The sequence below is a fragment of the Syngnathus leptorhynchus genome, chromosome 5, assembly GCF_054491065.1.
Source record: "Syngnathus leptorhynchus isolate UIUO chromosome 5, UIUO_Slep, whole genome shotgun sequence".
In the NCBI taxonomy this organism is placed as follows: domain Eukaryota; kingdom Metazoa; phylum Chordata; class Actinopteri; order Syngnathiformes; family Syngnathidae; genus Syngnathus; species Syngnathus leptorhynchus.
Window position 1 is genome coordinate 13,764,186 of NC_141199.1, and position 25,225 is coordinate 13,789,410.

Genomic DNA, 25,225 nt, shown 5'->3' on the forward strand with positions numbered 1-25,225 from the left:
TCTGGCAAAGGAATGAGGATGAAATGCGCAAATGTAAAAGGAATGGAAGCTGTTTTGTTGTCGAGAGCTGTGTGCCCGATGTAGCTTGATAACTGGGATGCTATTTATAATTGCTGCAGTCAGTGCTCTGCTGAATTCACCACAGTGATTGAGAAAGATGCTCAAGACACCAGCACACCTTGTTTCTGGGTTCAGTGGGAGCCTAACGGATGATGTCAGTAAAAAAAAGCACAGATAAAAAAAGAAAAAAAATTAAAGACCCGACGGCAGTCATCTCTAACTTTTTTTCTTTTTCACACCATAGATTGAGTTCGTGTAAAGACAAATTTTGACGGAGTGGCATAGAAACGAGGCTCATTGAAAATACAACTCCCAAATATGCTGAATCGACATTTTGTTGGATGCTGGGGACACCGATTCTAAATGGTTCTTAAGTGTAAATCGGAATAGTTGTGCATGCTATCAATTCTATTTGACATTTTTATCAAAGATGTTTTGAGGGATTTCAAAAAGATTTTTCAGTTTTTGTGAGGTCTAAAAGTAGTCCTATTTTTGGAGAGGGTCAAAGGCAGGCTTTCACATTCAATTTTAAAAGATTGAGCAAATGGGGGAAGAAAAATGACGACTCAGTGAGAATAAAAGAAGCGGCTTCAAAATGAAAAGTTTCAGCCCAAGATAAAATGTGCTATATAAGATAGTGGCAGACCAGCCTCGAGACAAAAAGCCATAACGAAATGGAGAGCAGCCGACAGTGGATTTGAGAAAGATTCAGAAACTGGTGAAAAGCGTCAGAGTCAGCAGAGCAACACTGTACTAGAGAAAGAGAAATAACAAATAGGTAATGAGATGATAATGTAACAACAAAGGAGTGAGTGCCCTGCGGGGGGAAGCTATGTTACACAATGTTGCTTCAAAAAGAACAATGAATTAAAAAAAAATAATAATAAATCTCACTTTCATTGTGTTGACCAAAGCAGAACGCTCCTAACAAACTGCGACATGTGGCATGAGGTGGGCACATTGACAAGCTTTTTTCGTGACTAGGGAAGGCAAGCGTGGGGGAAGGGGAAATAGAGAGCTCCGAAAAGGGTTTACATTATTACTCAGGGCAATGAGTGCTGGAGAGCAATGACACTTGATGGATCTTGGATCTGTCGGGAGAGACCGACTGGGGAGAGGTTGAGAGGCTGTCAGAGAGAATAATGGACGATGAGAGGCGTATCAGTAAAGTGTTAAAAAAAATATAAAAAAATCCTTTTATCTCCAAAGGATGTCAAAAAGAAGCCAATGTGAGAGAATAAGGAGGGGAAATAAAAGCAATCGGAAGATGCTGGCTGAACCGGCGGGGATTGGGAGATATTTGTGCGGTTTTAACGAAGGTGTGCCGGGTTGCGCAATGAAGCAATTAATGTGTGTGCGGCACAAAAAAACACGCAGGGTGGGAGGGAGCTAAAAAAAATCTAAAATTTGTTGTTGTTTTTTTTCATCGCTAGCATTCTCATGACCACCTGCTTTTAATAATGTTCAAATAAATCAACAATTCAAAATCAATAAAGAATTTTTCATTATTTACTTAGTCTAAATCAAATTCATCTAAAATTGGGTCACAAAATTTGACCAAATCAGAAATTTTGCAGTATCCCAAAACTGCATTTCAGTTCAATTCTATCATCTTTTATATTCATTCATTCATTCATCTCAAAAGACAAACTTTTCTGACAGTGCTGGTCACAAATTGAAGGAGTCGAGAACAAAGCTCATCCAGCTGATTGTGGCATAGGCTCCAAGGACCTGCGGGCGTGTATTATGTTTGCAACCGCACAGGCTAATTGGGTTTCATTTCTAATTAGGTCAATTAATTAGGGAATGCAGCCGATACCGCAAGCGCTCCATCAGGTCATTTGAGGATTAGGCAAAGAGGAGGTGGGAAGAATGTCGTGGGAAGAGCGGAGGATTACTTCAGTGAAGGTAATTGTGACACAGATAGGGTTTCCCCTACTATAGAAATTGATTTGTCTTTTTTTTTTTTTCTTTTTCATTTGAATAGATATGAATTGTCGATTTCCCAACATCACCAATAATAAAGCAGTCTTATCTGCTGAGAATCTGTGAAGATGTCTTTGACCATATCAAAGTGAATGCCTAAAAACGTCCTCACCATCCCTACTGCCAAATATCCATGACAACTAGGACAGCTTCGGTTTTGTTATTTTGAAAAAAAAAAAAGGCCGTTCAGTACACGTCAGGAGTTCAGCAGCATCAGTTACCATGGCGATGCTTCCAGCTGAAAAGCAAACCATTGCCATGACAGCCAAGATTCCTTGGTGTCATTGTATGAGCTTTAAACTTAAAAGAAAAGTGTTTTCTTAATTAGCAACCAGAACATTCTTTAAAATAAAAAAAAATGTCTCAAAAGTCACGCCAAAATGTCATCAAAGCCTAATGACAGTGCATTTTTTCAAATAGCTAGAAAACTAAAAATAACAAAAAATATAACACTGCATTAAAAAAAACTGCATTTGACAGAAGTAAAAGAGCCTACAGGATACAACTGAGCCAACTTGTAAGTGCCTTGGCTAATTAATCAAATCAATCACATTTTATTGGAGCCAGTGGACTGAATAAAAATTCAGCTCATTCTACCACTTCCCCAGCTGATGCCCATTGTTGTTTTTAATCCGCCTTAAAACACTTGCGAAGTGACAGAAGAAAAAAATATGAAACCAAGTGGAAGGAACAGGAGATGAATATGCAAATGTAAATATATGCAAACGATTCATTGGTGCATCAGATACGGATGAATAATTTTCTTGAAATGCTTTTCTTTCTATGTGAGTTGTATTAAAAGTACTTTGTTTGTATTTTGGATCTGGTTATGCTCGAGATGGATAAATTGTAAGCTTCAAGTACATCCTCATCATAATGATGACTGGTAATTTTCCAAGGCAAGGTCTTACGGCATTAAACAACATCTTGGCGAAAAGCGTGTTGTATCACGCCTCCTACATGGCGCATACCTAATTAGGAGCATCTGGCATGCTCTTGCAACGTATCAAGAATTACATTTAAGAAGACAGTCGCAAACTGTGCTCCTCATGCATACGGCATAGAAGTTTGAAATTAAAATGACCCCAAAGTGTCAAGTGAGTGAAGGTTACGAGTCTCACCTCTACAAAGAGGAAGCATGGCACAATATAGGTGCTGGTCTTTTGATAGGTGCTATCACCGAGAAGTTTCATCTCCCGCCTTTGGCTTGCCAGCCTGGTGTCAATCATCTGGAAAGATGGATGGAAAAGCTTCAGTTCACTTGATTAGTACAGCGGGAGTCAAATGAGTCGGCAAATTAGGGAATCAATCAAGAATCTCAAATCTGAACCACTACTACAAATAAAATGGTGCAATTTTGGCACTTGAATTTTTGTGATTTTATTAAATCCATTCGCAATTCTAAAAATAAGAGTGTCTCATAACTAAAATGAAAAAAATATTTGCTTAATTTATTATGAATATTTAATATTTCATAAATATAACTATTTGATTGTTGCTGAAGTAGAAGTGCTATTTTAATTAGCCCATCTATTGCAATTCCCATTATATGTTAGCATGAAGCTAGCAGACAAAGTTGTGTTCATGGTTATGGCAGCAAAGCTCTGTGATTAAAACTAAATAGACTGTCAATTTGCGGTGGTTGGAAAGAACATGTATCTTCTCATTTGGAGATCTGCCAAACTGCACATTTAGGTGATTCAGAAGTGAGGAAAAAAAACAAAACCACAAATTGTTGGAGATTCACATGTATAAATAAAAGAAACACATTGGGCATCTCTAATTTTGCAACTAATCGATTGATTCTAGGTTTCTACTCCCTTAGGAAACAAAAGCACCACAATATAATTGATCCTCCACTGTGCTTAAGTGTTGGCCAATAAATTGATTGATACACAGTGGTAGCTCATGAACCACATTTTTTTTTTGTTGCATATGTCTAATCAGGTGCGGTGTGATGTTCAAAAACAAAAGCCTGGTTAAAAAAAAAAAAAGAGATGAGAGGGACAAAAAAAAAGTCATGCTGCAGATAGAGAGACACAGAGAGAGAGAGAGAGAGAGAGAGAGTGAGAGAAAGAGAGAGAGAGAGAGAGAGAGAGAGAGAGAGAGAGAGAGAGAGAGAGAGAGAGAGAGAGAGAGAGAGAGAGAGAGAGAGAGAGAGAGAGAGAGACGCAGCAGCGGTGGAAAAAATAGCGAGATAAAACGGTAACACTTGAGGGGAAACTGTGTCACTTCCAAGAAGTCCCCCTACGTGGGACAAAAGAATGAATTGGAGGTGACAAGAAGAAGGCCATCTTTGAAAAATGTTCCTCACATGAAAAGGGACATTCTCAGCTTTGTAAAAAAAAAAAAAAGGAGAACATCTCAAAGATGATAGAACTTCAAAATCAGACCACCAGCAAATATTCAATATTCTCAATTATATTTTGCCTCCTCACATTTGCTTATCTCCGCGATGACGACAACTTTAGAGGATATATCCTCTGCCGCCTTGCCAGCCCTCACACCGATCGATTTTCGTTGAGAAGAATTACAAAGGACGGAGCACCTGAACACCAAAGATAGGAGTGAATGAATGTTGCAATTTAAGTTCCTTGGTCTGTCTCAGTCTTTTCAGTAAACTCATGTACTGTATATCACCAAGTGTTGATTGTGGATTTCTTTTCTTCAGGTTCTGGTCATTGTAATGGAAATTGGGTTGTGCTTTTGTGCCAATTTTCCCATTGTGCGGCATCTAATCAAATCACGATTACCACTACCGATTATCGGTTCCGATATCAGCCAAGTATTTGATATTAGTATCGGCCGTTTCAGGATCAGGAACTAAAAATTGGGAAAAATATAAATTGTCATGTGACAACTCATTTATCGAAAGCCAAGTGGATATAATGACATATCGTTTCCGCTATCAACCTTCAAGGTCGTAGATGTTCATTGGTTGATTTTGCAGGAGATAGATGAAACGATCTGTTCTCACTCAAATGTTCCTATTGGGCCACAAAAGTCATTCAAAGGTTTCCTCTCGGTTGAAGGCCTCGTTTGTGTCAAGTAAAAGACTTACTGGCTGTTTTATTATGACAAGCCATCGCCGAGGCTTTGGGTTGGCTTCGAAGCGATTGAATCAAGGTTGTTTCACAAAGAGAGGTGAACCACTTACTAGTGTGAATCACATTTCGCATCGGAAGAATCAGCTATCTTACCGTTCCGGCAGGGAACTCTCCTTTCAGGTACGGAAACCAATTTAAAGCTCGTGAATGGTTGGTAATTTGATATGTGAACCACAACAGGGCTCATTTTTCCAGCTGTTGGAAAAGAGGTCACGTAGACCTCCAGCTTTCACCTTGGCTGAGTAGCAAAGTTTATAATGATGCTCTGTGCCCAAATTAAAAAATAAATGACGTATATTGCACTCAGAGCAGACAAGAGTTACGGGGCTCATTAGTCAAGCTCTCGGCTCTTTAAACTTAGACGCCCCGATTTCCCCTTTACAGTATTTCATTTTGCCTCACGGGAGATACTAATTCATTATTATGCCTTTGACTTTATTCACGATTATCCGAGCTGAGCCTCATTAAGATTTTAATAGCGTTCACTGAACCTGTGAGGAAAAAAAACTTGCAATGACAAAAGACCGTGCGGAGATTCCATTCATTTGCCACTTTACAGGAACGACCGAGAAACAAAACGACATATTGCAATTTGATCGCCAGTAAATAATGAGACTCACAATTAGGAAGGGGGGGGGGGGGCATGATTGGCCGTTGTAATCAGTGGTAATTATATTTCCTCAAATACTAGCCCGGGGTAGTAATGGCCCCAATTAATTCTCCAATTAAAAGGTGGTCGATCAAGATGGCCGATGCCACCGTGTGTCGCAAATAGTTGGAGAAGACATCAACCGTCACTGTACACAAAAGTTCCTCTGGGATTGCACAATGTGGCTTTTGATGCACCCATCACCTCAAGCAAGAGATGCCGTCAGACATAAAGCTAGCGTGACTGATTGTCTCTGGTGTCTTTCACATTGATGCTCTTCCATCGGCCACAAAAGAACCAGTTCGGTATCTCGCACACATGCACACGCACGTGCCTGCGCTCTTCCAGATTTTAATATCAACACATCTTTTTCCATCGATCCAACAAGTGGTGTTACATAACTCTTACAACTCACCTCGCCGGTTCAAGCTGTCACAAGGGCCACCTTGGAGTCTTTCTAGTAGGATTTGCACCTGGGGTCCATTCTGTGGTTCCGTCTCTGGTTTCTCCAAAAAGCACAACCTCTTCTCACTTGATCGCTGCAAAAGTCCGAGAGGCTCAGAGTGAACGGTGAGGTTCTTGCCTGCGCGCGATAACCCGCAGCCTCTTTCCCAACCTACGTCTGCAGTCCGCCGCTAGCTCGTGGAGATGAACATGATGATCTTCAACAACACTTCAAGGCTAATTAGTCCAAGTACAGTGAATCCACAAGCTCAGTGAGAGGAAGAGAGAGAAAGGCTGGTGGGTGTCGTCGCTGGTGAATACGAGAGGATGGAGAGCGGAAAAGAGAGAGACGGGGGGGGATGGAGAGAAAGTGTGTGCGCATCTGCATGGATGTGTGGGAGCAGAGAGGCGGAGAAGAGGAGGGGGGGGAGAAGAGAGGGGGGCAAGATAGAAGAAGAAAATATGACAGCGGGAGAGGGCACAGCAGATCAAAACGGTCTACACACCAATGCAAGGATATTATGATGTAAAATAAAAATGAGACCGTGATAAATTATTTCAAAACTTTTTAAATAATCTGTGTGTTTAGGTCATAAAATGTGCTACTCGGTTATAAAAACAAAACGAAACTTTGACCTTAGCTAAGGTTCAAGTTCCATCTGATGGCAAAGAGGTTTAATTAAATGTGTGTTGCCACAATTGGCGGGAATTGAGAATAGTTTGAATCGACACAGCCCAAATTCTTCAGGCTTCTGTTTGAGAGCAATAATGTTTTTTTAATACTGTATTGATAATATATTTATGTTTCGGATCAGCATGTTCAAGAATGCTGCAGTGGACAGCTGGTCAAGTGTGACCGTGTAGCTTCCCTGGGGGACTTGCCACACAAGACTGAACTTGGTGAACAAATCAGCCCTGAAAATGGCCGACAGCTTTCCCCGCTACCGCTTATTTGCGAGATGGCTATTCAGGGTTCCTTTTTTTTTTTTTTTTTATTGTTCACAAAGAACATAATATAATGACGTGGTTAATTTTCAAATCGCGGCATGCAACAAACCACTCATGGCAAATTAACGTTTTGTTTTGTTTTGTTTTTTTCCGCTGCTAAGAATAATCAAAATCTTGCATTGTCAAAGATGACAAGCTAAGGTTCCCATGGAGACCTGAGCGAAGGCTGACACATTTAAAGAGCACTGTAGATGAAACGAGTACCACTTGAAAATGTCCTTGCACACAAGAGAGCGAAAAAAAGAGCAAAGTTGAGTGAACTGAGAGGGGGTGGAGAAATTCAACTCAAATGCCCAAGCCCTCAAATTAAATGTCAGCTAATGACTGAATCAACGACACGCTCTTTAAAAAAAAAAAAAGCTCCTTCCCTCAAAAGCTCATTTTTCATTCATTGTATTATCATTATTTGTCCTTTCTTAAATACAAAGAACAGTATAGAACACACACGTGCCCTGTACACGTTTGTAATTGGGTCTCTTTCTACAAAAGGCAGACACAAAAGCACAGCAGCGTTTAGAAGCTTCTGGTTCTCGTCCGCATGCACACACAGATACAAAAGCACTAGCTCGTTGCATTGTTAATGAAAAAAAAGCGCAAAACTCCACAAGCTGATACAGGCACGCACAAAAAGGGAAAAACCTTGCTTTTTTTTGTGTATGTGTGTGGTTAAAGTTATATGATACAAGAACATCTGAGTGTGTTCACAAGGAAGACCATCTCATGTCATCTTGGGAAATCAGAAGTAGGCCGAGTGCTCGTTTCACACACTGTCACTGTGAATCTCAGCCAAGGACTTTCCAGCTTCAAAGACATTTCATATTTTTCCTCTTTAAAAACGTGATAAAAAAAAAAGTTGTCGTGGTTTTTGGAGCTGGACCAGATAACTCATTGTGTTTCACACAAGAGATAAAGATAGTAAAAGTTACTTCCAAAAATAACCATTTCAATTCATTTCATTAGGGAATATTGATTTGAGATGTGACAGTAAACTTAGTTAATTAGGATTAGCTAAATTAATTCATTAAAATCATGAAATTAGACTTTGACCATGGTATCATTCATTACTTTGACTTGGTCACTCACATTGGAAAGCCACAAGGCGGGTCATGGCGCCGGTTCAACTTCAAGCATCCCAACCTGCTGTCGGTGGACGCAGCCGACATTTGGACACGCGAAGCCGCCTGCTCGAGTGAGGAGGGGCCGACACACTCACTTAAACACACCGCCACCGGAGTCAGGTAACCACCGGGCTTCCTCCTCCTCCTCTTCCTCCTCTCACTCGCGAAGAGAATTGCAACTGCGTGTTTGTATGGCGGGAGTGTTTTTCTCGTTTTGACTGATGTAACACGCAACTTTTTGCTCACCATCTTTAAATTGGTGGTCGAGTGCACGTAATGTATTAAGAGCGCAACTCGCTCAGGTGATCGGGAAACTTTTTTTTTTTTTTTTTTTTTAACTCGAACTACTGCAGCGATCATTTATTTGGTTATTTCCGCGTATTTCTTGATTTATATCCACGTTTAGTTGGACTTGATCAAACCAGCCGCAGGTGAGTTTACGTACTTTGCTGTATTTCTTTCCCGAATGTTTCTATCCGTGCTGTGTTGACAACTTTTTGAAAGCGGTCCATGCTGCTGGAAGTGAGCCCAGTTTAGAGTTGGACAAGCTCAACCGCTCTTAAATTAACTTGTCGGACCTGAACAGTTAAACAGGGATTTGAATGTGACTTTTGTTTTCTAACACCAGTTGCACTCACGTAATTCAAAAGTTTTATAGTAGCCTGATTTTTTTTTTTTTTTTCTGGGACCATCAGGAACCGGTTTAAGTTTACCTTTGAACATTTTTACAAGTAATAAAGTTCAGGTCTACAGGCTACGTCTCATGATGCAGTAGTTTAACTAGCTGGGCTGTCTTTTGGCACTTTCAAGTTACCTCTGACCGTTTTATTTAGTCTTTTTTAAATGTACTGGGTCACTAATGAAGTAGTGAAGGCTGATGCATATTTTTCTATACGTGCATATCTGAATTGTGTCACTTGAGATCAACAACGGAAAAAAAAAATATTACAATTGTGTCACTTGTGTATTAAACACACGCACACTTGCATGTAAGATTGTTCATATTAACCACATATTGGTTTTCATTTTTTTATGATTCACGGAGGCCTACTTAATGGGAACATCATTGCAACCACAGCTATTCTTAGTTCGGAGGTTTCTTTGTAAGGAACTTCATTTGAGCAATCCATCAAACAAACACTACTTTGCATGCTGTTTCACAAACAAAGATCCCAGCAGGAGTTCTTCAAATGCCGCTTCTTCTGTCAGGCTCGAGACGGAAGGGTCTCCAGGCCTTTTCCGAAAGGCGGTGCAGCTCACCGCTGGTATAATTTGACTCACAGGAAAGACTTTCCTTTTGAAGCCTTGTTAACAAGCATATTTTTTTGCAACATTGAATTATCAAGTAGTCATCTCCACGTTGTGTATAGGGAAACAATGCCACTGGATCCAAAGAACACAATCTTCGGATGATTTGCAACCCCGTAAGTTTACCACTCAGCCAGTTCATGTCCTAACAAAAACACAAATTAAACTACAACTGCTGACACGGACCGTTCAAGGTTTTACTAAAGTGAAACGACCATGGCTGAGGTGCTGTAAATGATTTGTGATGCCAAAATTTATCATGTGGCTTTGCAGGAACTTTGCACTGCTTGTCCGAAAAGTCACTGATTTGTTGTTTCTGCTTTTTGGGCAGAAATGCGAAGACAGTTCTAGGATTTGTACGAGAAACTAAAGTTGTTTGTTTGCTATTAGCCTTGGCGCTGTCCTGAGGGAGCGCTCCATCAGGTTATAGATTTTATATTCATGTTGATGGATATCTGCAGATGTCATATTGATTAAATCTCTTGTTAGACAGGAGGAGTTAAATACTTGTGTTTATCATAGTTACAGTCAGCGCTCTTTTTTTATTGCAGACTTTTGGTCTTTTTTTTAAAGAGGCAAACTGACAAATGTTGTCTCACTTTATACAAATCAATACTCACCCGCTGCCCAGACAGGAAATATTTGTGATTCATACCCATTATGTGAGCGCAAACTGGTTTGATTTCAACCGTTGGGATTGGTTTTGGTTTACGCTCGGATACTTGTTTGCTAACGTTCCCATTTTCTGAAAAGTTTTCTGTTAAAACTATTATTATTGAAAATAGATATTCGTTTGTCTCTGCGGTTCTCAAACTAGGTCAACTTTATCATCTGTGTATTTTGACCTATTTCACACACATTTTACCTGGTGTGGTTCACTCTTGTCCCTTAGAAATGTACATGTGAAGCATATTTTTGTCTAGTCCATTTTATACTCTCCTATTAAGATTTCATTGTTCTTACCCATCATACAAATGTAAATGAAAAAAAAATGGATGTGAAGTATTGGGGGAACTCTGAAGGCAATTTGATTTCATGTATCTGACGTTTTAACATTCTTCAGTGTCATACTCGTGTCTCACACAAAGTTGATTCACCTGGAAACACTGTTACTAAGGACAGGGTCAATGCCCCCAATTGTGTACAGATGACAGGACGAACAATGCCAGAGCTTGATTTCCAGGCATCGCTAATGGTTTTTCAGTGTGGATTTCATTTAAAAATAGCAAGATTGTACTTTCCGATAAAATGAGACAAAATGAAGCATTGTAATGTGTGTTCCATTCTGACATTCTATTCATACGTCAGCATTCGAATGCGATCAATCCTTTCATCTGTACTCTGCAAGGACAAAGCACTTTTTATTTGCACTGATCTGTTGATTTAAAGTCTCACAAGTTCTGTCCAAGTACAGGACAGCAAAAAAAAAATTCTGTTGACTATCGGTTGTTCCCGATCCTCTTGACCTTCCTTCGCTGCCATCGGTAATGTATTGATCAAGCAGACAAATATTAGATTGTAAGGACATGTTGAATGGTTGTGAAGGTGAGAACTTGTTTGGATTCTTCAAGTTGTTCAAAGGTGGCCGTAATGTTGCTTTGTTTATCTTCACTGATCATCGGGAAGGAGGAAAGTTAAATATTTGACTGTCTCGGTAGCAAGGTGACCTCGACTATGAAAGAAATGTAGAAAGTACTGCTTCGAGACGATCTTTCAACTGTAATCACGAGACAACTGGATTGTGTGGAATACATAGACCAAAAAAAAAAAATCTCCTTTTATACTTTTGTGTCTGTAATGGTTTGTTGCCTTTGGCGTGCAGGGCTACTGGCTTTTGATGTAATGACAATAGTGAAAGTGAGCCCAGGGCAGATTACACTAGCACTGCATTCCTTTCTAAACCTGTTTGACATACACACACACACTAATCCTGCACATAAAAAAGCAAGCAAACGCAAGTCAAACAACTACCTGCCAAAATAATGGCCCGCATTATACACCTGTTTAGTCTACAATTCAAATTAATTTAATTCCTTGAGTGATGATGAGCTACAAAGCACGGTGGGGACAGAAAAAATTTCAATTAAAAAAAAAAAAATTGATGGATTTACGCAAAAAAAAAAGTATGGACATTTCTCACTTCTCCATTTTGCTTGACACAAATTTTCTATAATGACAGAATTCCCTAATATAAATTAATCATTAAATAATAGATGTGATTTCTGTGTCTGGGTATTTGAGTTTTAAGCAATTTTTTGCTTTTTTTGAAGCGAAATTCTAGTCCTGTCATTAATTGTCACATATCTCTCATGGTTGTGCGTACATGTGCGGGCAAGCGCATTTTGCGAAAATAGATGACGCCATGTTTGTGTCACATCTTCAGCTGCCTTGTCCGGACTTGTCAGAACAGTTGCCGCCAAACCCCCGTGAATACATCATTGCATCATGTCCACCCTCATTCATTCCTTCCAGAATTTTTTTCTTCTATCCCCATATCTTTCCTCCTTCTGTCTTTCATGGTTTGTAACAATCAAGGATGGGAGGTGAACTATCATCATGACCTTCAGTCAGCATTTCCAGACAGATTTTCCTTCAGTCACGCTGTCTGTGTGCCCGTGAAAATACGACGAGCTTGTAATCCGCATTCGTTGGCAAGGCGGAACAACCAACACACACACACACACACACACAAAGTTCCTCCTCGCATTTAAAAGCCGCTGTTATCATACGAGCCTCGACTGTCTGTACACCAAGTTTAGGAGATAAAGCCGTAACGCCAGAATTCATGAATTCCAAAACATTGGACTTTGAATTCAGTAAACAGGCAACACTGCTGCAATTTTGCACAAGCTCAAATGTTTTGGAAATTGCCGTTTTTTTCTGCATGTGTACTTAAGGTATATGGCACCAATCAATCTAGATTGACTTGTTTACAAGCATGTTGACAAATCGTCAATATTTGACAGGTTAATGTCCCCATATAAAGCCTTTAATGTATTTGACATCTTTTACAAAAATCGATTAAAAAAACGTGTATTAATAAGTGCAGAAAGATGAATGGAAGCTTCCTTGGAAATAACATTTGCTTAAACTGACGCAAGAACGCGGGAGGGATTTTACAGCGTGTTAATCACAATTACTGTCGCTAGCCTCATTTGAAATAGGCAGTGGATTATTTTTCGTAAATTGTTTCCAACATACTGTACATCCAAGATGAGCGTATTAATATGTTGGCTGATTTGAAGGGCGGCTGACAAGCTTCTGTACAAAAGCATCGCCGTGCTGTCGCTTCACATCGACTCCTCAGCTCGGATGCTGTGAAATTGATTTTCCTCAGCCAAAATCCTTCCACACTTCATCTTTTTGAACGTGGGCGGCAGCTGGACATTTTGACATGGTTCGTGATCAGACCGGCTGCTATTTAGTGGGCAACATGGAGACACTTAAAAAAAAAAAAAGTGCCGTGTCAATCATCTTTGAGTTGGATTGACAAGTCTAAATCTTCTCCGGGTTCTCCGGGCATGCAAACATAATTCTCGTGCTCCTATGAGCCATAGTAAGTGAGCACCTCTTTGATTTTTTTTTTTTTTTCCCCCATGCCTCTTTCAAGGAATCCATGTTGTCTGTCGTATGGCCATTGTAGTCTGGCTTTCCCTCAGCAACGGACAAAAGCGAAATCAGAGGATGTGCAGGTTCAAGGATCGGGGTCGCTGCGATTGCACGTCGTTGCCAAATGTCTGGAGGACGTTGGTGTTTGTGCACTTCCTCTTCCCAAGCACAAGGGTGGAAGGATATGTCGAGTTTACAGTGGCCTTGGAAGACCCTGTCTCTTTATTTATTTATAAAACAACTTGGAAGGACTTTAGATGAACTTTAATTTTTTTTTTTTTGATAGCCCAATTGTTTTCATTCTATTCCCGAGTTGTTATTTTGTCATTGCTGTCGTGCGAGACGTTGCTATTTTGTTTACGCAACTCATAAAGCCTTGAGCACCTTTTTTTGGCGCATAACAAAATTGCCGTTTGAAACTACAAAGAAATGTGATATCGTGACAGATCATTTGTTTTAGTGATTTAAATCTGCCTCAATTATCTGATTAAATCTAATCAACTTGTGTTTTGATCATTTGCCGATTAAAATAGTTTGTTGGGTTGTGGATAATGGCTTTGATGTAATATTAATAAAAGTTGAGGCGTGTAAAGATAGACTTATCAAAAAGCAATATTATTCAGGGAAGCTAGTCTCTCCAAGCGACGGCTAATGTTTGCACATCTTATTAAATCCAAATGAATATGCAAGAATGTATGTAAGAATTCAGAAAATGACTCTTGAAAGGCTAAAGTCAGAATGTTTGGAAAATATTAAGGTAAACAATGGCGCTCGATTTCTGAAAACCAGAATTTGGTCATAGGCCTGCCGGTGTCCATTAGTCTAGTCATGTCTTTGCAGGACTTGGCAAAAGTAGCTTCGGTATCAACCGGGCTTTGTCAACCCAGCTCAGTAAAGCCTGGACTCCAAAACGGCCTGAGCAGCAGTTTTCATGCTCCGCACCTCCCAATCATGTAAGAGCTGCCCCGTGACCTAAACCTCACCAGAAAGATATGCAACTGTGTCCTGACTTGGAGCACAGCGCTCTGTCTCTCATTTCTCAATCTCGGACCTTTCCTCGACACTAAAGCTGATGTCATCAGTTAGACGTACGCTTCTTTAGAAACAACATTCTTGTCGCCGCACTGGAGTTATGGCACCTTTTTGGCGATCAATGAATGACATTATATGAATGGCTTTTCTTGTATTTTCTTGTGGCAATGGTCTTTCTGTATTTTGATTAAAAAATATATATATTCCAATGTAAAAATTGGGTTTATTTTACATCCTCAAGCGGAAAGTTGATATTAACTAAAATCTTTGAAGTCTTTTGTTCTTGACGCCCTGCTGTTCTTCCATCTGTTCTCACTGAGCCAATGTCACCACACCCAGGATATAGACACCCCCCCCCTCCTCCAACTATGCAAATATACTTTCTTAAATAAGCAAGAGCGCATACACTGGAGGCAAAAATATACATTTTTCGTTGGGGAGCAAGAGGAATGTGTGCAATGGAGCCATGATAGCAAATGACAGAAGCACTTGGTCGTTTTCTTCCCCCCCCCACCCTTTTTTCACATTGCATACCTTTAAGATTTCATGAGGCTAAGAGAAAAAGCGTCAATAAATTAGTTAGTCCCAGACCTTTAAATAAAGTCATAATCTGGGTCACAAATGAAAATATTCTTAAAAGGTCTTAAAAAGTCTTCCTTCTGGGCTTCAGAAGATAACCGGAAGAATTGTCTTTTTGCAAGTTGAGGAAAAGCACACCTCGAGCCCCAATGACCTCGATTTCCTCTTTTATTTTGAAAAGGCAGCCACTTTTTTTTTTATCAGTGTTTATTCTCACTGACACTAATATTTGTACTTTACCTGACCCTGCACCAGATAAGCGGTATCATGTTCTTCCTGCAGTCTGATATTTTTACCTTTGTGACCCACTAACAACAGGCTTATGTCATCACCTCGCTGATTTCGAAAGCTTTTTGAACTCTCCTTAAAGTTGGGCAGCAGATTGACCGCAATTTACCTCTTCATGATGTGGATCCTAATACAAGCAGACTTTAGTTATCCTCTCCTTCTTCCCTTCATCTTCTCTCTGTAACCCATCTCACCCTTCCCAACTTTTGACCATGTCAGCTCTATCCTTCCCATATTTCATCTAATTATCAGCCTTGGTGTGGTGGTCTTCAGGGAGCTCCCTCAAGATTTCTTCATCAAAGCTGCCAATTGGCTTAGCTTGTTTGAATCTGCCTGCTATTTGGAACCTTTTTGAGGTGTGAGATTCTGGTCCAGTCAGTAATAGGATTTCTTCTTCCTTTTGTTGTGTGTTGTTTATAGACTATATAAAGTCGATCTACAATTCTTCATCTCACACTTGGCCTATGTAGTAGCTTTTCCTTCCTTTTGCTGTAGGATTCCTTTAGGTGCTTTCCTGGATGTGCTTCTCACCATGATAATCAACGATCCCAGAGGCCCAAAGATTTATCACTTTGATGAAATAATACATTTGCCCCAAGACACAAAAGAAGGAAGAGCTAACGCTAGGAATGTGTAATATTTATTCCAAAAGAAACAGCAGAGCGGAAGTAAGCAGACTCATTTTAGGAATTATGGCAGTACATCGACAATCATTCATTCTTATTATGGTTAAATGATACATTTTAAAATGACATAACTAAAAAAGTACATGAAAATCTGGACGTAGGAGTTGCCAGGAGCGTATGTCGAGTTGAAACTAATTAAGACACAACAGCGCCTCTGCTGGTTGTAGCCAGTAGTGCAATCTGCCTTGTCGCTATATAGTCAACATTCAATTTAAGACAGAATTCATACCAATCAACTAATTGATTACTTTGTTCGTCTCGAATTCAAAACATTGACATTCCAGCTTGACCATCCGTGTGTTTTTGTTTTGTTGTTTTAGCATTTTACGTGAGTAACTTATTTCAGTCGTGAGACGAGTAATGTGAAAATGAGGGATGAGTTTGGCCTTTCTGCAAGTACTGAATGTAATAATGGAACAAAACTAGGGACGGGTTAGATCTTTCCTTTGGCTAAGTGCAAGCTTGTTTAAAAGGTTATATGCAAATTAGGCACTGTCACTGTTAGCTACATCGGTGCGCGCAGTTTGTTTTTCGACACTTTCCTAGGTATTTAGTAGAAATAAGTATCTTTTAAAAAAAGAAATGCAGCCATGTAAGACTCTTATATTTTTATTTTGTACAAAGATTTAACAAACCCTGTAGGAATAACATTTTTATGATATGAACTGATGTGCCAAGAATATTTTTAGCATAGATGTAAAGACTTTACTGACAACCATCCATGACAAAAAAAAAAAAAAAAAAAACACATTCCAATCTTTTGACCCAGTGAACCAAATCATCCTAGACAACTCACGGCGGTGGTCTTTAACCTTTTCACCTGTCGTTGTCTGTGTCACAGGTGCCAGAATGGACGAGGCGGAGAAGTACCAACAGCGACTGGAGGCCATCGCTGTGAGTCCACAGAGAAGAGCTGTTTGTTGCTCATCCATAATTCAAAAGAGGTGGAAAACAACACCAGGCTGCACCGAGCTTCGCAAACTGAAGTGTTGTTGATATTGGGATTGACAGTGGCCTTGTTGAGGAAACACAGTGGAACATCCAAAGTCCAATACATTCTGTTCTGTACTGGTTAAGTTGCCTAAAGTTTTTTTTATAAATAATAAATGTGCTAGCAAATTGGAATTTAAGTAACATCTAACATTCTTAACTCTCGTATTACTCCCCAAAAAGTGACATGATTTGAATGACAATTGTAAAATGTCAATTAAATGTATTTGTCGATACTCACTGCAACAGCATGGCTATTTCCTGCAGGCCAATTTTTGCGTTCAATTGCTTGAACACCTGATTAATTAATTATATACAACGGGGAAAGCAAAAAAAAAAAAAATAAGAATCGATTAATCTCTCAATTATGGCTTCAGTTTAATTTCTTTCTTGCGTGCCGTCTCCAGGAGAAACGGCGGCTGCAGGAGGAGCAGGAACGAGCCAAGAGAGAGATGGATGATGAAAAACTCCGACTGCAGCAGCTCAAGGTCTGACACCGTCGCGGGATCTTTTTCAGATGTCTCGCCTGACTCACACTTTTCTCACTAGACTCATTGTGGCTTGTTTGAGAGCCGATAGCCTTCCCTGTCTGTTTCCTTTTTCGCACACTTTCAAGCTCTCAGCTCTCATGGCCGTGTTTCCACTCTGTGCAATTCACAGAGCACCTTTTTATTGTTTTCACAACATTTCCACATCGACGTTCTCGTTTCCTACTCTACCGTGTTACGCTGCCTTGGGCGCATTCCTCAAAGTTTGCTCTGCGCATACAGATGTAGCGAATCGCTTACCATTATTTATGTCCATCCGCAATGTTCTTTACGGTCGCGATAAAACTAAGTTGAAGGACGCTTTAATTTTTAATGAGCTAATTCTTCTTATCTTTGAGACAGCGTTTGTGTCAACAACAGCCGCCGCAGTCAATAGTGGCGGGATTTATCGACAACTTGTATTTTACCTTTTGTTTAATCTGTCACTCAGCTGATTGCCATTAAAAAGAAAAAAATGCATCGATGTCAGCGGCATTCTTGGAATGTTCCAAGGTTAGTCTGCATGCAGCTTGCTGAAGAGGGCAGGCGAGGTAACACAGAGGAGCTTGTCCTCTCCGGCAGGAGAAGACAGAGAAGGGTTTGTGACCATCATAGTTAAAACGAGGTTGCCAATAACAGTTGGGCAGACTTTTTGAAACCATGCCAATGTTGGTCGCTATGGAGATTTTGAGATTTCAGGTGAGAGTTCAGTCAAGATGAGTTTCAATGAGATAAAACAAGACAATTTTGCATGCAATTGTAGTTTAATTGAAATGAAAGCGGTCTTATTTGATTTCATTATCCAAAGCCATCAATTAAACCCATTTTAACCAATCTTATTTTAGCCCTTTGAGTGAGAAGAAGCGGCTGGAGAACAAAATGAGCTAGCTGATGGCTTTTCTGTGTGGAAAAACTAGTATATACCAATCACTTTCATTCCACGTTGCATTATGTCTTTGTTTTGAAGTGCTCCAAAAACATTTGCTTGGTGGCTAAAGTCAGTTGGGGGATGAATCCTCTTTTTGCAGAGTATCATCATTTTCCAAGGAAGTACCAAAGCAATACAGCCTTGGAAGAGAAATTCCTTTTTTTTTTTTTCATTATGCAGACGCCATGCAGTTAGGCAGTGATCTTTTCAAAAAAAAAAAAAAAAAAAGACGATAGGGGATCAGCAGGAGAGAAGCCGAACAGCACGTGAGGAAACAATAATGAAGATGAATGTGGCAGCGATAATTAGATGAGAGAACAAAGTGCAAGCTTACATTGAGGCTAATTAAGTGGTAGCTCCAAGTTCAATCATGATCTGCGTACTCTGTGTTCCTCCAGAGAAAGTCTTTGAGGGATCAGTGGCTGATGGAAGGAGCTCCCTTGTCCCCATCCTCACGAGATTCTCAAAGCCCACACTCTCCTCCGTGGGCCACTCAGGAAATGGAAAAGCACAGGTACAACCTCATCTGGGGTGTCAAACTCATTGTCGTGGCGGGCCGCATCATAGTCATAGTTTCCTTCGGAGGGCCATTATAACTGTCAACACAAATAAATGTAAGAACTTCCAATACAGCAGGGGGGCCCAAGTCCGGTCCTCGAGAGCCCCTATCCAGTCTATTTTAGGTGCAACATAAAGTCATTGCAGAATTTGTCTTAGTGGGCCAAATGTAATTACACTGCGGGCCAAATTTGGCCCGCGTACCCAGAGTTTGACACACTTACTGTAAAGTTATCGTAAATGCTGTAATGATATTTTTTTTGCACAGTAGCGCCACCTACTGCTCTGATGTGTAATTGTAATGTTAGCCATGTTTGGGGAAGCACACATCAAAGTGTAACCAAATTGTGTCGGAGGCAGCCATTAATTTCCATATCATCCTTTTCAATATTTTATGTAAATGCTGCACTTTTTCTGCCATGGAGGAACATCTAATTGTTCTGCCTGTCACAATACATTACTGAGAGAGATTTATAAACCTAGATATAGTTTGACTTAATTTTGTGAAACTGGATCATTCCCTGAAACGCCTGCGAATGATCTCTCACGGCAGATGCTTTTGGTAAACCCTGGTTGGGAATCACTGTGGTAGACTTGTGGTTGCCATAGTAACCAAAGAGATGATTTTCTCCAAGTCCAGGGTGCCATTAAGATGATTTGAAGATGGTATTTTTATGGTCAACTAACATAAACTATAGTGTTTAAAATGTAGGAAATTATACGTTCTCGTTGTAGGCCGCCATCACGGAATATGGAGTTAGCGGTGGAGGATGTGAAAGAACAAATCGCAGAGGAGCAAACAGTGAGACTTGCACAACACGCCCACATTGAGAACAAAAGCTGTTAGAATGTGTGTCAAACAAGCGTTCGCTATCATCTTCCATTAGGAAGTTTTTTCTCACATTTGTGTACACGCCGTTGTCGCTTGAATAATACATTTTCGGCCCACGTGCAGTAATGTCGGCATTTTAAACCGATAGCTGGTCATGTTGTTCTTCGAGCGGCATGCAACACTCAATTTACTATGAAATGGTCTACAAAACTAAATTAATACCCCATGAACTAAATAAAAAAAAAAAATATGAAGAGTCAAAGATTATCTCCAGTAGTTGTAGTTTTTGTCACAGAGGACAAGGAATACATTTCTTTTCTTTTTGTGTTTGTGTTAGCGTTGTTTAAAATTACAGTCATAGCAATGCTAGCGGTTAGCATAGCAGTTGCGTAAACATTTCGATTCCAGCAAAACCACAATTGAATATAGATCTGGAAAATTTTAAGATTTCTGTTTCTTTAAATGTACTGCCACATTTTGACTCTTTAAAAAAATAAAAATAAAAAATCACATGAAGCTATTATTTTGATTTGGGTGCGATGAAAGCATCTATGAGTGACCTTTACATCAATTTGACACTGACAAATCTGTTCGTGGGCACGTTGAGTGTAATTGACAGCAAATGTCAACCACAATTCTTTTCTTCTCTATCATAAAAGCTTAAAGATCCCCCCAAAAAATTTATAGTCTTTAAAGCAGGCTGTGCTTTGGTTTCATATGCGCAACTGTTCCTCTTAGAATTTTAAGCTTTATGATGATGCTTTATGAAATCATATAAGTGAAACAACAAAGGATGAAGTGTTGTGATTTTGCGCTTTGCAGTGCATATTTCTCAGTTCGAGCTTAGTGAAGCAACACTGTATGCCTTTTACTCAACAGGAAGCCGCTAACATGGACGCAGGAGATATGGGTAAGATGGAGTGTTAATTCAATCGTTTAATTAAAATCTGTGCTATCAGAAAATAAATTGTATGCTGGTTAGATTTAAGCGCCTTTCATGAATGTTATAAGCGTTGAAAGTCAAATGTGGAGATGACAATACGATCAGGCACACGTGACATGTGCCTCATTTGCGTGTGTGTTTTTTTGTTTTTTTTTTCTCCATAACCATGATAAACTTCCATAATAAAGTCATTCCTTATTAGGGAGCTAATGTTTTAGTGGCATTTGTATCAAATTTTAACTTTCTTTATTGTCGATGGAAACATGAGGTAGTTGAAATATGTAGTTGTTTTTTTTTATCAATTTAAAATGGATGAAGTCAATCCTAATTTCCACAATCATAGCGAAATATCAGTTGACCTTTTTGAAAAATATATTTTAGGATAGTTACCTTACTAGCTGAATCACGTTGCTAACGTTCACCATGTGCTCAAAAAGTATCAACATTTCTGTACTGTACATTGGCAGCTTGTGGGTAAATTATTAATAAATAAATAAATAAGTCGGGGTGGGGCTTGAATAATCTGCATTTCTAACCGCAGATACTTAATGAATATGGAGATCATTCCCTGTACATGTTTTTCATGTTGTTAATACAGAAATTAATCGTTGTGATTGCTGCTAACACGCTGTTGGCAAAAACTGCCTTTTAATTGCAATCAGGAAACGTTGCAGCTCGACTGTTTTGCTAATTAACTGCCGAGCTTTTCCTCACCCTGCTCCAATGAGATGGAAATTAATCAAAGTCTTGTCTTCAGGGACAGCCGCCATGCAAACATTACGGGATGACGACGCCCCTGTTCTGATGAACGGCGAAGGGGACCTGAAAGCCGGTCTCAAACAAAACCACCAAGGTGCTTTGGAAAAGTCCACCACAAACGGCCCGAGTGGAAACGTCATCGTCATCGAGAATCATGGCCAACACCTTCCCTACTTAAGCTCCACCGAGGTGGACGAAGGGATCGTGGTCATGCGGGCCGAACGAGTCGTCATCACGGAAGATGATGATGAGGAAGAAGAGGAGGAGAAAGTTGAACCACCAGACTATCAAAAGAAGGAAGGAGGCGCTGTGGAGGAGGAGCAAGTAGCTCCAGAAGCTTCCAATGAGTTGGCAAAGGATGAAACTGGTGCGGCGACGCAAGCGGGAAAAACACAAGAGGAAACCAAAGAGGACATGGAAGCGGAAACTTCACCCCATCCTCTAGAGGCCGCCCCGGTGGCTCCCGTGCCGGTCTACTCCCAATCTCAACCCTTCTCTCCTCCTTCGGCGGAGACGCCACAAGCCAGCGAGGAAGACGTGATCACCTCGGCATCGGCGGCGCCCGACGTGTCCCCGAAAGCCCAAGGCGACTCCCCGATCGCACCCCCTCGGTTCCAGGATGTTTCCCTGAGCGGCTCCATGGACAACCACAGGACTGAGGCACACACGAGCGAACAGGAGCCCCTCCTGGAGCAGGCTAAAGGCCTGGAAATCCAGGATGACATCGCCAGCGATAACCACTCGCGTCCCATAGAGATGCGGGCCGAGGCCATGCCGGCCCCCGATAAGAAAGTCTGCTTGTGCTGCTCGCTCATGTAAAGGCAACAAAAATACCTACGCAACACTTTTTTTTTTTTTTTTTGAGTTTGCTCTCTCATCAAGTATTAATGCTTCCTTTATTTTATTTTATGATGATTCTGCTGATCACAGACAGCAGCCCTGAAGTTCACTCCAAGAGGTGCACTTCATGTTTTACAATCACGGCCGTTATTAAACTCTGTTGAACTCACTTAATTAAGTCCCTGGTCATTTTGAAAAAGCTGAAGTTTTAGTTCACTGCCAAATAAATGTGTTTTTGTAATTCAAACTGTCGTATTTTAAAGAGGGCATAGCGATAAAATATCTTATGGCACTATGGTGTTTATTAATAAAATATCGGCTGTACTGCTTTAAAGTATCTGTGGGTTCGATTAAGGTCCCTCTAAAAAAAACATTAAATGGATATGTAAGTTCATCAATTTGAAATAGTGTTTGTGTAGACATTGTAAGAGATGATGACTTAGCAATGACATTTGACACATTAGAGGCCCAATCTAATTATATTGCATTTCAAATAATTATTTAAAAATGTTATTTAAATTTGTGATAATTGAAATATGTGAAGCAACTTCATTTCATACAAAATGGGAGCAAAAAAAGTGTTGTTTTTATTTTGGTTGTCTTTATTTTCCTTTTTTTTCTTTATTTACCTTCCTATTCTAATTTTTTACTCACTAGATGCCACAAAGGATTTTTTTTTCCAATAACCACACACACACGCACGCGCACGCACGCACGCGCACGCACGCACGCGCACGCACGCACGCACACACACCTCTGTTTAGTAACAATAAACTCAACCCACAACATTTGAATGCAGTGAAATGAAAAAGGCTTTATCACAAATGAATTCTTTGTAATATGTAAACATTTGAATGTAAATACAAGTGAAAATGATACGAGTGGTTCATAGAGAATATTTTTCTAATTAGGAGCTTTGTGGATGAATTATTGAAGACTTGGGAATGGCAAGGTGGTTTTTTTTTTTTCCCTAAGCACCCACATATTTGGGTTTTGTAACGCAAGTTTCATATATTCATCCTTTCCAATGATGAAAACCAACATGTCCTTCTTTTTGAGCCATCTCATTTACCCAAATGTTGTATTTAACCAGATCTCTGTACATGCGTAACAATACTGTATTTATATAAGCTGCAGAAACCATGTTGGGATTTGATTTCATTGTCAAAAAGTTTTGAAATGACTGTATTCACTATTAAACAGTGCCACTGAATAAATAAATTTTGGACTTTCCCCGTATTGATCAAATTCTTTTAAGAAGAGCGCACAATCCATATGCAGAGACTACCTCCTGGAAATCACCGTCCGAGTTTGCTTCAAACACACCACGTGTCATCTTGTGAGCAAGTAACCTGGTCCAGTTCTGGTTTTGTATTGCAAATTCATACATCTTTTCCATCTTGCCTTTTGATTTTCTCCACAAGTAGCAAGCGACCTTTCATATTTGTCATACTAGCGAATGTCCTCATTGTTTGATTTCTGTGAATCATTTGGCAAGTGGGACTTTGTCTCTCTGTGTTCTGTTTGAACTGGTTACTGTGTGTTATAAAAGCTGCCATGGTCTACAACCGCGCACACATCGTGACAGACCCGCGTTGACGTCCCGAAGGTTCGGCCTCCTCGCTCCTTTGCAATGATTCTCCTGGCGTGCGCCGTCGTGGTGGCCTGCTTGCTGTCCGGCACCACATGCGTCCCTCTGGCTTGCGAAAATATGATTCGGCCTCTGGTGGACATTTCTCCCGGCCACCTGGAAGGACAATGGGCCTTGATCGGCGGCAGTTTGAACCGATCGGTGGACGAAGACACGCTCAAGAGCAGAGACAGTGTCACTTTCGTCTCGACCCACGCCACCTACGTCCAACGTAATCGCGTTGCGGACAAGTGCGAGTCGTTCTTGCTCAACGCCACCAGGCAAGGCCACGTCATGACCCTACAGGGGCCCAACTATCTTTTCACCGCCACCTTCCTCCACACCTCCTGCCCGACCTGCGTGCTGTTCCGCTTCGATGTGAAGGCGCCGAGCCACACCACCACCGACCTTTACATAGCGAGCAAAACCAAGCGAGAGTTGGACGCCAGCGAGAAGGCGGAGTTCGTGGCACAGGCAAAATGTCTGGGCTTGCGGGAACCCATCTGGCTGGAGCCCACCAAGGGTCTTTGTACCGCCTGATTGTCTCAATAAAGCTGTTCAAACTCTGCTTTTGTGTTACTGCAAACTGTCACATGATTAAACTCAAGTCCTCGAAGTGATGAGGACTCACATTCTGCAGGAGCCTGATAATGGTCCTAATCGATTGAATTAGGTTTGTTTAACAAGGTAAACGAAGAAAACAAGCAGGAATGCGGTCCCAGAGGACTGGAGTTTGAAACCTATGAACTACAAGATAAAGAAGTGAAGTGGCGGGAAGTGACAACAAAATAAAAATAATTCACGCAACAGGTGGTCTTGTTCATGAGTTGAACTTTAGAACCTCCAACTCTCCACATTGCACAATGAAACCTTCCAAAATGGCCCCTACCATAAATCTAGTCCCGCCTTCTGGACATGCAGGTTACTTTCTGAAGAAATATTTACATCAGGAATAGGCATGAGTAAAAAAATCAATTCTCCCTGGCAACTGTTTGAAAGAAACGTAGTTCACTGAGCAAACATAAAGGTTGAACAATGGTTAAAAGTATCGTTACATAAATGCTAAAGCGTTAGCATTAAGCTAACTCAATGGATAAGCTATGTGGTTGTGTTAAATACAAAAAGTGCACATATAGTTGGGTTGTTTTTTTTTTTACAGATTGTCATTTTCAAGTGGGAGTAGCAATGAACAGCTTTAAAAAAAAAAAAAATCCCATTTCATTTGACTGTTCCTTCATCCTTATGAAGTGAGTTAAGATCACTGGCACTTGTTTTGCAATTCTGCACTTAGTTCTGTCATAAAATGGCCGAATGACAGCTCATGTCACTCATATCTCGGGGCAC

General features: G+C 40.4%; 2 protein-coding genes across 10 annotated transcripts in view; one reads left to right on the plus strand and one right to left on the minus strand.

Moving 5' to 3' along the window:
* Nucleotides 1-9,022, minus strand: part of plppr2b (phospholipid phosphatase related 2b) — a 25,718-nt gene extending 16,696 nt beyond the window's left edge. The window contains exons 1-4 of one of the 5 annotated variants that reach the window (XM_085911767.1): nt 8,338-9,022; nt 6,218-6,341; nt 4,485-4,594; nt 3,168-3,275 (exon numbers count right to left, since the gene is read on the minus strand). In XM_085911767.1, the coding sequence (XP_085767893.1) occupies nt 3,168-3,275 (108 nt within the window). In that variant the 5' untranslated portion in view covers nt 4,485-4,594; nt 6,218-6,341; nt 8,338-9,022. Of the gene's footprint in view, nt 1-3,167; nt 3,276-4,484; nt 4,595-6,217; nt 6,342-6,422; nt 6,600-8,337 lie in introns of those variants that run through there. The other 4 variants (XM_085911771.1, XM_085911766.1, XM_085911769.1 and 1 more) reach the window with 4 other exon arrangements.
* Nucleotides 8,339-24,449, plus strand: palm3 (paralemmin 3). Of its 5 annotated transcripts, none has more exons than XM_085911765.1 (7): nt 8,339-8,492; nt 16,716-16,768; nt 17,272-17,352; nt 18,718-18,833; nt 19,613-19,679; nt 20,589-20,619; nt 21,410-24,449. In XM_085911765.1, exons 2-7 carry the CDS (start codon nt 16,724-16,726, stop codon nt 22,228-22,230), a joined length of 1,161 nt encoding a protein of 386 aa, XP_085767891.1. In that variant the 5' UTR covers nt 8,339-8,492; nt 16,716-16,723; the 3' UTR covers nt 22,231-24,449. The 5 variants fall into 5 exon arrangements, with proteins under 5 accessions (XP_085767891.1, XP_085767890.1, XP_085767888.1 ...); XM_085911764.1 differs by having other exon boundaries at nt 8,472-8,492; nt 16,716-16,945; XM_085911762.1 differs by lacking the exon at nt 8,339-8,492 and adding an exon at nt 8,499-8,803 and having other exon boundaries at nt 16,716-16,945.
* The last annotated feature ends 776 nt before the right edge of the window (nt 24,450-25,225 follow it).

What these genes read in the sequence shown, in the direction of transcription:
- palm3 (XM_085911765.1), top strand. Translation starts at nt 16,724, where the DNA reads ATGGACGAGGCGGAGAAGTACCAACAGCGACTGGAGGCCATCGCT. An exon ending in TCCGACTGCAGCAGCTCAAG is followed by an intron (nt 17,353 to 18,717) that starts GTCTGACACCGT and finishes GTGTTCCTCCAG; the next exon opens with AGAAAGTCTTTGAGGGATCA. An exon ending in CATGGACGCAGGAGATATGG is followed by an intron (nt 20,620 to 21,409) that starts GTAAGATGGAGT and finishes TCTTGTCTTCAG; the next exon opens with GGACAGCCGCCATGCAAACA.